The following is a 16,475-nucleotide window of genomic DNA, read 5'->3' on the forward strand; positions in this document are numbered from 1 at the left end:
CATGGAAACTCAGTGGTGATGGCACTGTTGAGTATCTTGACTATACCAATGTCAGTATCTTGATTGTGATATTGCACTATAGTTTTGCAAAATATTACCACTGGAAGAAACCAGGTAAAGAGTACATGGAATCTCTCTATATTATTTCTTACAGTTGCATGTGAATCTACAATTATCTCAAAATAGAACGTTTAATTTAAAAAGATAAAATTAAAGTAATCAATTAAATACTTATAACAGAATATGATGGTTTCCTGCCTCAACTCTCCTAATCCCTCCATTCTTCTTTCCAGAAGCAACCGCTATTTTTTTTTAGCTGTTTCTTCTGATATTTTATTTACATATTTTTAAATAATATTTGTGTACTACTAACTTCTCATTGATCAATTTTGAACATTATTTACTTCTTATTCTGGTAAATGAGGCTTTAGCTCTTTTTCACTGCCTGATCCTCTGCTTATCCTCCCCTGCCCTTCCTGTATAACTTACTGTAATTTTTTATAAGACAAAATTCAGTGTCTTATTATGCCTGTGTACTATACTGTACTATCATTGTTTCTTTTAGTTAATACCTTTTTTTTTTTCATAATTCTTTTCACATCTTCCAGTGCGGAAGTAAAACTTTCTACAAGGTCAGTTGCATTAGGTAACCAATAAGTTCCATTGTGATTGCTCTTAGAAAATACGTCCTAAAAATCTCCATTCTCTTTTCATCTAAACTGGCTCCTCGCTAAGCCTACTGCACTATTCTTTGAATTCCTTTTGCCTTTCTCCTAGATGGGAGCCCTGGAGGCGTGGTGGTTAAGTGCTACAGCAGCTAATCAAAAGGTCTGCAGTTCAAGTCTACCAGGCACTCCTTGGAAACTCTATGGGGCAGTTCTCCTTTGTCCTATAGGGTTGCTATAAGTTGGAACTGAGTCGATGGCAACGGGTTTAGTTTTTTGACTCCCCTAGATTGTATTCTCAATTTTCTGGATTTCATGTTTTCTCCTTTCTTGAATTACTCCCTTATTTCAGGAAGTAAAAGTGCAATATTTTTTCAGGTAAAAAATGATAGGTGACCAGGGCATGACAATGACAGTTGTCAACATCCCTGTCTCTTGATTCACACTAGTCCTATCTGGACTGATTACCCTCTACCCCTGGTGCACTGCTGTCACACAAGGAGTTTTCTTCATCAGCATCCTGTGATTCCAAGTGTTTCTCTCATGTTTTCTGTGCCTGTGTCTTCCTCTCTCTTGGTTTACTTACCCCATTTTGAAGTTTATCCTCCAATACATTCTTGAGAAAAAGTACATGAAAATAAATGTTTTGAGACCTTGCATGTCTAAAACATGGCTTTATTCCATCCCCACACTGATTGATGGTTTGGCTTGATGTAGAATTTTAGGCTGGAAATTCCTTCAGAATTCTGAAAGCACTGTACCCTTGTTTGCTTGTTTTCAGTATTGTTGTTGTAAAGTCCAAAGCCATACTCATCTTCATATGTGACCGTTTTTTTTTTTCTTTTTATAAGCTGGTAGAATCTACTCTGCGCCCCCAACATTCTGAAATTTTTTAATGATATTCCTTGGTGTGGGTATATTTTTATCCATTGTACTGGATACTCAGTGGGCCATTTCAAACTGGTAATTCTGGAACTTTTTTTTTTTTAATGATTTACTCCTTTTTTTTTTTATTATTCTTTCTTTATGAAAATCTGTTATTTTAAGATTGGACTTTCTGGACTAGGCCTCTGATTTTATCTTTCCTCCCCCATTTTCCATCTCTTTGTCTTTTTGCTCTGCTTTCTAGGTTTGGCCATCTTTATCTTTCAGCTGTCTTACTGAGATTTTCATTTCTAGGAGTCCCTAAGTATTTCCTAAGTATTTCTTTATTTTGGCATCTTATTCTTATCTCATGTATCTCATGTATACAATATCTTGCCTTAATTCTGTGAGGATATTAATGGCAGATTTTTGAAATTTTCTTTTCCTTGCATACTTTTCTGTTTCCTTTTAGTTGCTTTTGATCTCTATCTTTACAAATATTTCCTCAGTTATTTACCAAACCTTGGCTATTTCCTCATGATTAAGTGTGGCACACTTGGAAGTTCCGAGTGTATGGTTGAGGCTTTCATCTTCACCGTAGATCGATCTGGTGTCAGTATATTTGTTTTTTTTTAATTCAGCTGGTGTCAGTATATTTAAGAATTCCTGGTGTCAGTATATTTAAGTTGTTTTTTTTTTAATTCAGCTGGTCAGATTTCTCAGAAAGAACTTATCCAAATTTCTACCTGGAGGATAAAAGTCTTGCTGCCATTGTTATTATGGTAGGGGAGTGGTAATGGGTAGTCAATGTTCAAGCTGTAGGTGGTCACTTAATGTCCCAGGTTTCCGTATAATACCCATGTCTTAGTCATCTAGTGCTCCTATAACAGAAATACCAGAAGTGGATGGCTTTAACAAAGAGATGTTCATTCTCTCACAGTCTGGTAGGTTATAAGTCCAAATTTAGGGTATCAGCTCCAGGGTAAGGCTTCCTCTCTCTGTCAGCTCTGGAGGAAGATTCCTTGTCATCAATCTTTCCCTGGTCGAAGAGCTACTCAGGTGCAGGGACGCCAGGTCCAAAGGATATGCTCTGCTCCTGGTGCTGCTTTCTTGGTGGTAGGAGGTCGCCAACTCTCTGCTTGCATCCCTTTCCTTTTATCTCTTGATAAAAGGTGGTGCAGGCCATACCCCAGGGAAACTCCTGTTACCTTGGATCAGGGAGATGACCTGAGTAAGGGTGGTAGTACAATCCCACCCTAATCCTCTCAACATAAAATTACAATCACAAAATGGAGGACAACCACACAATACTGGGAATCACGGCCTAACCACGTTGATACACACATTTTGGGGGTGACATAATTCAATCCATGTACAACCCATCTGTCAACTGGGCTTGATGACCCCTAGTCCAGAGACTTCCAGTCTTCTTCGAGAAGAAGAGACAGCCATATGCCCAAGGGGGTGGAGTAGTCTGCACACAATCTTCCTCATCTTAATTATCCCCCCTGTACCCCCTGAATTCAAAGTTACCTAGTGCTACCAATTCCTGAGACTTTTGAGCATTCCGAAGCACAAGCCTTGTTGTTTCTTAGCTTTTTCCACTGTTGGCATAGGGTTTTCTCTCTAATATCAGCTAGCCAGTTGCCTAACTTGTCCATCTGCTTTCCCATTTCCAGATTTGTGTTGTTGCTGCTTCCACTCCTGTTCTCTCTTTCCTTTATGAGTTTGTGTCTTTTTTTAAAGTATATCATTACTACAGTTTCCGTGTGTTTTTCAGAGGGAACAAGATTAGATGTGTACATTCAGTCTACCATCTTAACCCAAAAGTGAACTTCTGTTTTATGCTAGTTGTTGTTAGCTGCTGTTGAGTGGGCCCTGACTCATGATGACCCCATGCACAATGGAATGAAATGGTGCCCAGTCCTGGGCCATCCTCATAATTGGTTGTGGATCAGACCATTGTGATCGATGGGGTTTTCATTGGTTGATTTTCAGAAGTAGATCTCCAGGCCTTTCTTCTTAGTCTGTCTTAATCTGGAAGTTCCACTGAAACCTGTTCGGCATCCCAGCTACATGCAAGCTTCCAGTGACAGACAAGTGGTGGCTGCACATGAGGTACATTGACCAGGAATCGAACCTGGGTCTCCCACATAGAAGGTGAGAATTCTACCACTAAACCACCTCTGTTGAACTTGTTTTAATTATAAGCATAGCAAATCTTTGTGTGTGTACTGTATCACAATATGAAATGTATTTCTTATTGTGGATGGAAGTCAAAAAAGTTAAAAAACCATTGCCAATAACATGCCAACCATGCCAACAACAAAATAGGCAAGCTCAGTCAAAGGTTAATGGTGTTTGCTCTTAACAATGAGTATCTCCTTTAATGCTCAGAGAGTTTTAAAGGTATATAAGACCTTTTTTCAGAATTTGGTATTCACAGAAAACTAGACCTAATTCTAATGAGGAAAAAAATAATGGAAGCTGCACTTTATTTCTGTTTTAGGTACTAAGACTACTATTCTGGGTCACAAATTTTCTGCTCCACGTCAAAGATGTCATATCACTAAAAAGTAAAATAAAATAAACAGCAAACCAGCTAAATTACACAATATCAATCGGTAATCTTCAGTTGTGCTAATAATATTTGCTACATGAATTACATCAACTTTGGTGAAAATATAAAGGACAATGCAATTACTTGTTCAAATATTAGAAGTAGCTCTTTAACTAGAATATCGCTTTAAAAAGTTCAAAAGGATATATTAATTTTGAAACCAGTGCCTGTTGCAGATATGAATTTCAGACTTTTTTCAATTAATTTTTTCTATTTTTCAGAATTTTTTCAAATACTGTATTATTTTAATTTTACAGACTAAAAAAATTAGTAATAATGTGTTTATTAATGCATCAGAAATTCCATATAGCATTATCTTTTATTTCTATGGGAACTCAATGAGATGATTTCCTAATTCTTAATAAGAATTCATTTATAAGCTATTTACTCCAAAATTCCTAGAATTCAGAGTTAATTAATTGTGGCTGAAATATCACAATTTGTCCCTGTAGTGCCAGTAATATACAGTGCTGGGATAAGGTCGTATTTGGAAAAGCACATGGGAATGAAAAATCCAAAAGGAACATATGAAGTTACACTATATCTCACTGTAATATTTACACTACCATTAATATTACATTGTCTCTGAAGAGAAAATAAGTCCGGATTACCTTCTTTGCAGGAGTCTGGGTAGCACAAGCAGTTTGCAATCCACTGCTAACCTAAAAGTTGACAGTTCGAACCCACCCAGTGGCTCTGCAGAAGGAGGGCCTGGCAAACTGCTTCCATAAGATTACAGCCAAGAAAACCCTATGAAGTAGTTCTACTCTACAACACATGGGGTCTCCATGAGTTGGATACCAACTTGACAGCAACAAACAACAACCTTTCTTTGCTATAGTAATATGAATTAGAGAGAGAAAGGAGGGAGAGAGATCCCTCTTGCTTTTTGTACAGATGTTAAAATTCTTCTATTAGTTACAGTTATAAACTCATTGACTCAAGAATTTAGAGCCGGTCTTTAAGTTGCATTTCAACGTAAAATAAAAAAGTGTGGTATATAATATTTGTTATAATTCAATAAATATTTCCTGAGTTCTACTATAGAAGTTATTCATTCTTTAACTTTCTTTTGCCTCAAGTATTTTCACTGGCTACTGGGAGGAAATCCTACAAAAATTATATAAAAATTAAACATTACATACTTTTTTTCAAAGTAGTATGCTTAGTAATGAATGGTCATCTTTAAAAAAAAAAAGACAAAAAAGCCACAGTACAAGAAAGTGAAACTCATAGGATACTAGTCGTCAGTTATACTTTGTAGCCACTAAGATACATAGCGGGTGAGGTATCAGTGTCATCCTCAATAAAGTTTAGCTTGCACCTGGAGCAGAGGAGAATGAAGAACACCAAAGACACAAGGAAAATATTAGCCCAAGAGACAGAAAGGACCACATAAACCAGAGATTCCATTAGCCTGAGACCAGAACTAAATGGTGCCCACCTACCACCAATGACCACCCTGACAGTAAACAAAACAGAGAGTTCCTGAAGGAGCAGAAGAAAAGTGGGGTGCAGAACGCAAATTCTGGTAAAAAGACCAGACTTAATGGTCTGACTAAGACTGGAGGAACCCTGGAAGACATGGCCTCCAGATTCTCTGTTAACCCAGAGCTACCAACTCTTCAGACAAAGATTAGACTGGACTGTAAGACATAAAATGATCCTCGTGAAGAGTGTGCTTCTTAGTTCAATTAGATACATGAGACTAAATGGACAGCTCCTGTCTAGAGGTGGGATGATAAGGCAGAAAGGGACAGGAGCTGATTGAATGGACACAAGAAATCCCAAGTGGAAAGGAGGAATGTGCTGTCGCATTATAGAAGGAGCAACTAGAGTCACATAACAATGTGTGTATAAATTTTTGTATGAAAAACTAACTATAAACTTTTGCTTAAAGCACAAAAAAAAAAAAAAAAAAAGACTAGCTTGCTTACCATGCTCCGGGCATACTGTTCTAGATGCCGGAGATACATCAGAGAACAAAAACAGATACCACAGTCCCAGACTTAGTGGACCTTACATTCTAATGTTGTTATTGTTGTTTGCTGTGGAGTTGATTCCAGCTCATACCGACCCCATAGGACGGAGTAGAACTGCCCCATGAGGTTTCCAAGGCTGTCACCTTTACGAAAGCAGACTACCATATCTTTCTCCCAGGGAGCAGCTAGTGGGTTCAAACCACCATTTTTTCAGTTAGCAGCCAAGCACCTAACCACTGAGTCATGAGGGCTCCATTTTACAGTCTAGGAGGAAGGGTAAATAATAAATAAACAACTAAATTATTTAGTATGTTGGAAGATGACAGGTCCTATGGAAAAAAAGAAAAAAGAGAGCTGGATAAGGAGATACAGATTGGAGTGGGGTGCGAAGGTTTGACGTGGGGCAGGAGTTGCAACCTTAAATAATCCAGCATGTCCTCCTGAAGAGCTGATATTGAAAAGAGACTTAAAGGAGCTAAGGAAGTAGCCAGGAGGCTATCTAAAAAGACAGGAATATTTCAGGAAGAGAGAGGTGGCTGGCTCTTTCAAGAAGCAACTGGGAGGCCTGGGTGGCTAGAGGGGCAAGAGCAAGAAGGAGAGTAATAAGAGATGTGGTCAGACAAGTAAGTGGGGGAGGAAGAAGATCCACAGGGTTTGTAGGCCCTTCTGGACCCTTGGACTTTTACCGTGGAAAAAAATGAGGAACCATTGAAAAGTTGTGAGCCAGAGAGACATGATCTCAATTTTGAAAGAATTGCTGTGCCCTTAATAGCGCAGTAGCCTTAAGCAGGCCTTGAACCTTGCTGAGCTGCAGTTTCTTCATCTGTAAAAGGATTATAATATTTCCAATCTGGCAGAATTATTTTTATAGTTCATATTTGTAAACTACCTCACATAGAAGGGCTAAATAAATTATAACTTTCACTAATAAAATAAAGGACTCAACTTCCTTCCTGTATAGTACTCAAGGCAAAAGCCTTGAATTCAGCTATCCCTGCACGGAAAGTTGAAAAGCCAGGGCCATCTTGACCTCTCAGCTGCCAACTTCTTCAGTGAAGACACTCATCACCTAATATCCAGGGGATGATTCACTAAGTGAGTGAGAACACAGGTCCGATCTGAAACAGATCATGGCAATGGCATAGGACGGGGCAGCAATTCGTTCCATCGTACGTGGGTCACCATGGTCACCATGAGTCAGGGGCCGACCCCATGTCAGGCAACAACAACAATAACCCAATCTCATAGTTAATGTATTTTTGGAATCCTAAATTGAGATATTGTTAAAGTCAAGGGAAATGCTGTCATGGTGCCAGGGGAAAACTTAAGCATTTGTTATGCAAACATGCATTTCATATCTTCTTTGCACCAGGTACCACTGTTCTAGGTGCAGAAGATACATAAATGAGACGGCATGGTCCCTGGCCTCATGAAGCTACTGTCTAGCAAGGAAATAAGCTTATAAACAATCAAATACATTAGTGTGTAAGAACTGTTGTAATAGATATGTGTACACAATTAAAAGAAGAAAGTTTGAGTCAGTGTTGGGTGATGAGGAAGAATTTCATAAAGATGGTAGACTCTTGAAGGGCTTGTAGACAATTGCAGCACTGGATTTAAGGTGCTAAACTCTCCTGTCATGCTGCCCTACATCCCTCTTTGCTTTGAATAAAATAACTGTCAAATTGCAAAATAACGATTTTCAAAGTGACATAAAAGTTATGTGTATTCTGAAATTTAAATGGTTTGTTCTAAATGTTCTGATATTCTCCCCCATTTTTTGGTGCCCCTTGCTATGCTGGTGCCCTATGCATATCATAATCTGTCCATTCCAAACTCAGAAGGGTGGGTGGGATATGCAGACAACATTCCTTGGGAGAGTATCCAAAACGAGGGCAATGATGCTTACAACACCTCAAGAAACTGCTTATAGTTTCTCTGTGGCTGGAGCATGGGATGAAAAGGCCATGATAAGATAGGAGGGCTCCTGGCTATTAGAATAAAGTTCCCTCATGGCAACCAGAGACGTTCAACTTTCGATCTTTGTTGAAAGATTGACTTTAAACATCAGTTGATGCAAAGGAAAAGAGAGTGGAAGGGAATATGCCAAAATTTAGTAGTATTTACCTCAGAGTGTTAGAACCATTTTTTTCTCGTTTTTTTTATGATTTAATTTTCAAAGTTTCTACAATGATCATGCATTACTATTGTAATGAGAGAAAAATTAAGTTAAAACAAAAGGTATTTGAAAGGAGAAAAGTCTAGGAAAAAATATTTTATCTTGAGCATTTTTCTGGGCTCCTTAGTAATGCCTGGGAGACCCAGTGAGTGTCCTGATGACTTAGCCGTATCTAGCATGCAACAGAAAAATACAGCTATAGCCAAGGACATAGAGAAATGAAATGGTGCTACAGCATCAGAGTCCAAGCAGTTATCCTAAGCTCTAGTTGGATTAAGGGAATTGCCTTTGGACTAGCACGTGGCTAAAATGTAGCCTCTAAATTTAGGATGATATTTAAGGTGTTGGGAATTTATAATGGGGGAAGCGAGAGGTAGAAGGTTATTGAAACACAACCAGCAGCAGAAGGAAAGAACCTTTGGAAAATAGATTACAATTCATGACAGGTTGTAATAAATCAGTGATCATCGTCATTCTCAATGGCTGTTTTATTGTGTGTTCCCCATAGCATAACCAAATAGAATCATTACAAGCTTCATCTAAATTCCTAAAATAAAAATATATCATGGATTTCTAGCCCCATACTTTTACTGTAAGAAGCATACTACAATAGCATTTGCCTTTAAGTTGTAGAACTTGGAAAGATTTTTTTCTTCATTCTAATTGTTTTCTGTTTTTCAAATACTCTGTTGCAAAAAGCATATATTATCTTTGTGGTAGAAAAAACATTCTTATATTTCTTAAGGAACTCTAAAAGAAATACAAATCATTTATACTCTCATGCCCTAGTACAGTTCACTTCATTTTTACATATTTTCTTCAATCGTATTTTTACACAAATAATGCTCACCTTGTACATTTGTTTGCCAGCCACACCTCCCTCCCCCGGCAAGGTATTTTCGTAAGCTATGCTCATCATTTTTACAGCAACATGTAAAAACAAATTGGTATAGCAGTGCTTATGAAAATACCATGTGGGAGGAGGGCACAGCTGGCAAACAAACGTAGAAGGCGTGTGTTATTTGTGTAAAAATATGGTAGTTGGTTTTTCTTTTCACATGTTATACATAATTATCAACATGAGGGTTTAGTTTCATATTTTCATTTTATTGAACATTTAAAAATACTTTCATATTATTACATACTATTCATAATTATCTGTTTCATAGTTGTGTAGTACACAATCATTGTCAAATAGAATAATTTATAGTCTTCTACTTTGGACGTTGACTTTTATATAACTTTCTCTACAGTAGGCAACAGTGTAATAAATATTATTGCAAGAAGCTTTCTTTTTTTTCTTCTTGAAATTATTTCCCAGAGTAAACTTCCCTGGAAGATTGCACGGTCTAGTTTTTTGTTTTGTGTTGTTTTTTCCTTAATTTTTATTGGCATAAAAAATTTTGTTCCAATTTACATTGTTACCAAAAATGTCAAAGTGTACAATATTCACCTCAAATTTGCCAGTGTAAATTATTAGTCTTTTGAAAATTAAATAGGTATAAGTCCATACTTTCATATAATTTTTTTTTCCAGTAGAGTTGAATGGTTTTCAGTGATTGTTTGCTACTAATAGTCTCTCCTGACTCATTTATTTGCACATTTATATTTTAGATTGTGATCCATTCAAATAAACTCATGATACATTATAGATATTAAACCTTCCTTATATCTTGGAATTTTTTCTAATCAAGCATTTTTCTTTACACTGTAATTTAGTCATTTCTCCTTTTGAATTTCTTCTATTGCCCCAAGCCTAAGAACATTATCATTTCTCCACAGACATAACAAATGTTTTCTGCTAGGTTTTCAACAATTTAAATTTCTTTGATCCATGAAAATCCAAGCTTCTTGTGTATAATAAAAACAGTAATGACTCCTTTGAGAGAGAAAGAGTGCCTAGACCTGAAAACAGGGGGATTTCAGTTGGCTGGGAGTGGAAGAAACCAACCGGTGTTCAGACGGCTGAGGGCTTCAGTCTGTAACACTGTGGCTAGACAAAACCTTGTCCCTATATTACCAATTTGTAAAGGGATGTAATTTTTTTTTTCTGTTTTTTTATGATACGGTCATTTCCTGTTGTCTTGTGAGGCACCAAATATTATCTCAAATTGTTTTTGTGGAAAATATGCCAGTGGCACCAGGGGAAACACAGAGAAAGGCAGATTTGTCAAACACACTCTTCACTCTGGCTGAGGGAACCCAGGGGATATCACTTTCCCACCTACAATCAGTGGTCCTTACCCTTGACTGTGCATTAGATTCCTCTGGGGAACTTAGGGGGAAAAAAAAAACTCTAGTTTCTAATGTTACCGGGATTGGGTAAGTCCTGGATATCAGAATTTTTTTGAAAAAGCTCCTTAGGTGATTCTAATATGCAGCCAAGATCAAAAACCATTGTAATCATTTTGTCAAGAAATGTCAAAAAGGAATCTAATCTGAAATAAGAGGTAGCCAAGAAAAAGAACTAGAAACTGCCTTTCTGTCTTTCATCAATATCTGGACCTTGATGATGAAATTTCATAGTGGACACGGAAAAGCGGTCTTTGGCCATCACCAAGTTACTGTGTCTCACTTTCATAATCTCTAAAACAGGCAATAATAATAATAGATACCTCTTGGGATTTTATGGCAATTAATTAGAGCTCTTGGCACGTAATTAGATTTTCCTTAAAAACCTCTTATTGGTATTATTACCATCAACATTATCGTCCTTGAGTGAAAAGTTGAAAACCATGAAGAAAAGTCTTCCCAACTAAGACCAAGGTGGGTTCAAATTGGAGGAAGAAGTCATGAACAACTCCTGGAAGAACATCAGCTAACTTTGGGCGTGATGTTTACTGGGTAAAAGGGCTGTTTTGTGTGGGTGATCAATCAAGCAAATTGGGCCAGCTACCCTAGATGTCATCTCTGAGTCAGAACTATCAGAGAGTTCATTTGTGGCCAACTTCTCTGGAGAGAGTAGGGACATGGACAGCCTGCACCCATCAGGCAATATATGTTGGGAACTCTTGCCCCTGCTCTCTCGAGACTTGTTTTGTGCCACTATTAAACCCTGAACACATTCTGATTCTAAGTAATACAATTTAAAGGGCTTTAGAACCTCAGGGAACTGGATTTTATTAACACACACTGCAACTTACTAGCTCCACTTACCAGCTACATGGCCTCAGGCAAAGTACTTACTCTCTCTGAGCCTCAATTTCCGCATCTGAACACCGGGCATAATAATACCAGCGACTTTGTAGACTCCCCCTAAGTATGAAAACTAATATATGCAGAAGTGTCAACAGTGATAATAATAGCAACCCCTCATTGGATTTATGCCAGAGAGTGGTTGCTGTTATTATCACTATTGTAAAGTGGTAGTTATGCCTATCCACCTTACTAGGCTTGAGGGCAAGAAGGCTGGAGAAGATGCATCTACATGTATTCCATCATCTCTTCCCCACACCACCATCTCCACTCCCAGCACACAGTAAACTGAATAAACACTCAGTAAAAATTTAAATATAAGTCGAATTAAATGGGACACCAAATGCATTCAAAATATGAGTGTCTCAATGAATGGATCTCCAATAGCCTATCAAGGTTTTGAACCCAACCAGGACAGCCCATGGTAAAGTCCCTCCCTTTTGTAACTTAGCAAACGAACACTGGGAAGAGCAAAGGGGAGACAGAAAGCACTAATTAGTCCTTTAGTGTATGTCAGCTTTCAAAGAAGTTTGGACCATATAAAAATGGTATTTGGAGGCTATATAATTCATCTCTCATGAGTGTGTTTTCATCACTTTGTTGACTTTTTATTACAAAGGTAGTACATGTTCATTGCAGCAATGTTAGAAAATACAGCTTAGCAAAAAAAAAAGAACAATTTTTAGTCCCAGATAGATCAATATACAGATCTTTTTAACATATTTTTACATTTTTCCAGTCATTAATTTTCAACATCATTTTTAACAGCTTCATAATATTTTACTCTATAGACCTACCAATATTTATTTTACTTGTATCCTGTTGTTGTTTTGTGCTGTTGAGCCATTTCCAACTCACAGCAACCCTATAGGACAGAGTAGAACTGCCCCATACGGTTTCCTAGGCTGTAATCTTTATAGAAGCAGATCGCCAGGTCTTTTCTCCCTAAGAGCCGCTGACAGGTTCAAACCACTGACTTTTCAGTTAGCAGCTGAGCACTTAACCGTTGTGCCGCCAGGGCTCATTAACTCATGTTCTACTACTGGAATTTTAACTGGTTTTCAATATTTTTTATTTTGAAAACAGCCTCAATGATAGTTTATTCCTTACTGATTTTATAAAGCCTTCCCAATTTGACAATTGTCCAACCCTGCCCGCTTTCCAAACTTTGCAATGAACCTCAAAGTAAATTTGCTCAGTTTATGAGGAATTGATTTTCTTATTCAAACTACAAATCTGCCTTCAGCTTTGGCTTTGCTATCTTAAGCAAACTCTGTCCTGGACTTCCACGTCTAGGAACTGATAAGTAGTCAGCCTTCTTGGGTCTGGCTGCTTAGCTCACTTGTTCAGGGTGTGGAACTAATAGGGACATGGTCATGGGATTCAGTGTCCGTATATACAGGCTAGTAAGTTAAGTGTCTACACACACTTTCCCTAGCTCCAAACAGCTGTTATTTAAATACTAGCTGTTAGTTTCAGAAGAACCAGGCAAAAGATCATGGGTGGATCAACACAAATTTATCACCACTACTGGAAAGACTGTGTCAACAGCTTAATCTTCCCCTGGAAAACATTTTTTTTAAGTATTCGTGTCAAATCACATAAAATTGGTGAGATTGTAGAAAAGGAAGAAAGAATAATATTGGGAAAAACAATTGGCTAGACTCAGACCTCGGTTTACAAGCATTCCTATGTGAGACAAATTCAGCAGCATGTTTTAAATTGCTGGCTTGTTGTTTCTTAACTGGCGCTTCTCTCTTGCAGCTGACACAGCTCTTGGCACTGATGATGTATATGATGAGAAAGGATGCCAGTGTGATGTATCAGTAGAAGACCTCACCCCACCGCTTAAAACTGTTATTCGAGCCATCAGGTTGGTAAAAACCTTTGATAAAAATGATTGAGAAACCTAAAAAAATAAAACAAACCTAATGCTGTCCAGCTGATTCTGACTCATTGAGACCTTATAGGACAGAGAAGAACTGCCCTGTAGGGTTACCAAGGCTGTAATCTTTTACAGAAGCCGATTGTCACATCTTTCTCCTAAGTAGTGGTTGGTTCGAACCACCACCAGTTTGGTTTGCAGCCAAGTGCTTTAACCACTGTGTCGCCAGGGTTCCTTCATTCAGAGACCTACTACTGGTTATTTGAATTACTGTGTTGATAAATTTTTTCCCTTACGGGTAAATCTCCTGGAATAACTACTTTCACTTTCCTATTCATCCACATGCCTATTAAATTTTGAAATTTTTTTTCTTAATACAAAACTCTGCTGTGTTCAACACAAAGTATGTTACAAAAGGTGGGTGAAATTTGAAAAGCCAAGCCATGCCAGAGAGCTTACATGAGAATTGGCTTATCATGTGAATTCGTTACTTTAAGGACATTTAGTTTTATAGATACAACTGGATTTTTTTAATTATTTTCATGACTTGATGCTCCAATCCATGTTCAGTATTTTGAATCAAAAAAAAAAAAAGACCCTTTCGGTCATTTTCAAATAGGTTGAGTTCTGAAAATGGGAAACAAAGTGTTTTGCAATGACTTGCTCCCATTTTGCTGAAATGTTAACTTTTAAAAGCAGATCTTAATATGTTTCCTCAACTGATGGCCAAGAGCTAAGAAAGTCACTCAGAGCAGCTTACATTTTGGACCACTCTCCCCGGCCACCCCCCCAAAAAAAATCCAGGTTCTGGACTATACTAACTGCTTCACGTTCAACATTCAGCCTGCCCAGTTTAACCCCTTTGGGAGAATTTGTACCTATCGGGGAATACTGAATATATTACAAAGAAATATCTCTGCTCTTTTTGGCTCTTTCTGCCTCTTACCAAAAAACTAAAGGAAAAGTTTAAAATATCTGAACCAATTTAACTATTCTTTCTAATCCCAGCTATCAGTATGATTATTTCCATTTTTTGTTAGTTGTTTGGTATCAAGTTAGATATTGCCTTTCTCTATGATTGAAGTCACGAGGAAGCAGAAATTTTTTATAAAGATTCTGGTAAATGTTTGGGGGGCAAAGAAAATCATGGTATGATGAATATATGTGTATTCCAGAAGTTGTTTTAAAACTCATCTGTAACAGCAGCCTAAAAACAAGTGAAGTAAAGCCCAGTTACTTCCCATGAGAACCCTCAAGAAACCAACCCTATGTGTGGGGAGACCACACTTTCTTAATTTGCCTTGGAGAGTCCCATATTATGCCTCTTGTCTCGTCATAATTATTAATAACATTCTCTGTCTTTCTCAAAGTGCCATGATTTGAGCAACAAATTATATGGTCACTGTACCCCTGGGGAACCTAGGGATGTTTTAAGCCCAGAAAACCCAAGGATATGTATTAGAATGATGCCTGAAGCTTCCAGTTAAAGCAACAGAAAGGATCCAGAACTGCACTGTGCAATACAGTAGCCACTGGCCACACGTGGCTATTTAAACTTGAACTAATTAAAATTAAAGAAAATTTTAATTCAGTTCATCCATTGCACTACCATGTTTCAAGCGCTTGATAGCCACAGGTGGTTAGTGGCTACTGTATTAAATTGAGAAAATATAGAACATTTCCATCATTTGCAGAAAGTTCTCCTGGACATGGCTGGTCTAGAAGTCACCGTGAAATTCTTTACATGCATTAATTATATCCATCAAAGACCCTAAAATAAAGATGGGACAATTCAGTCCGTAGATTAGTCTAACCTGCAGCAAGTACCATAAAATCTTATCTAGTGGGAGCAGATTAGGTTTCCTAAATATCATACTTAACCCAGTTGTGTGTCATTTCCCAAGACCTTCTGCAGCTTTCTGCATTTGCCTCACCACCTATAAAAAGAATTTTGATCTGCAAGGAAGAAAATGAAATAGATTTATTTTGCTAGCTTAGCAGTGTAGCAGCCACTTAAGATTTACTTTATTATGCCTTCCTCTTGAAACTTGACCGATTTTTGTAAAGTCCTTTGCAGAATTTCTTTGCTTTTCAGAACTCTTTCTTCCTCCTTATTTTTTAACAAAATTTTATTACTTACAGGTCTATCATTTTTGTGGGTTTCTGAAGCTTTGTGCCTCCTACTTTGTGACACTTGAGGAAAGGGATGTTTTTCTCCCCCATAACCTGATTCTGCTCCCTGGGTTTTTTTTGTTTTAGTTTTTTGGGTGTTTTTTTTTTTTTTTATATATATATATATAATTTTAAGTTCCTTTTGAAATTATAGGGTTCTATAAAAACATAATAGATACATTCAATAGTTTAATAATTTAATTGGAACTCTTTGATTCTATATAGTGTTTAATTTCTAAAGATATTTGATTAAAAGACCGACAAATAAAATTAGCACATCTGAAAATGAGTTTATGGGTTTAAGCACTGAGTCTTACGCAAAAGGGACTTTTCCTGAGGAGTTCAATTACATAAATAAGTTCAAGGTCAGTTGGTCAGATTTTTTTGCCAGAAGATGCCCGTCTTTTGCACCTCACCTGAAAAGATATTTTATATGTATATTACACATTGCAGGTATGAACTATCTATTACTTTTCTCTAAAATTGTGACTTTATTTTGGCATTTTCCTTGTTATGTTTTGGCTGTTTGATTGTTTAATATGAACACTTGAATAGGCCTTTTGTATTTCAGTAATTTTTACAATAGTAGTTTCTCATAAAAGCTAAATTAAAATGTGTAACCGAAAATATGTATTTCACTGCAAGGATAAGAGTATAGAAAATAATATTATTACATTCACAAAGAGCGAAGAAGAAAATCTTATTTTCATTTATTAAGACTTATTACTTGTCACCTTTTTCTAGTTACTTTTGAGAATAAAGATTTCTCAGGCAACGAGATGATTTAGGGCAGACTCCAAACTTGTCTGGATCGTATTTCTCAAATGAACTTGGAGACTTTTTTAAATGAGTAATGTCACTTATTAATTTTATGTAGTAAAAAACAACTGTTCTTAAACTATTTCCAAAACAT

General features: G+C 37.1%; 1 protein-coding gene across 2 annotated transcripts in view; it reads left to right on the forward strand.

The window, feature by feature from the left end:
• KCNQ5 (potassium voltage-gated channel subfamily Q member 5) overlaps positions 1 to 16,475 on the forward strand; it is a 628,816-nt gene that overhangs the window by 577,527 nt on the left and 34,814 nt on the right. For both annotated transcript variants that reach the window (XM_003404395.4, XM_064287960.1), the window contains one exon: positions 13,270 to 13,378. In XM_003404395.4, the coding sequence (XP_003404443.1) occupies positions 13,270 to 13,378 (109 nt within the window). The remainder of the gene's footprint in view (positions 1 to 13,269; positions 13,379 to 16,475) is intronic.

This window comes from Loxodonta africana, chromosome 1 (genome assembly GCF_030014295.1).
Source record: "Loxodonta africana isolate mLoxAfr1 chromosome 1, mLoxAfr1.hap2, whole genome shotgun sequence".
Taxonomy (NCBI): Eukaryota; Metazoa; Chordata; class Mammalia; order Proboscidea; family Elephantidae; genus Loxodonta; species Loxodonta africana.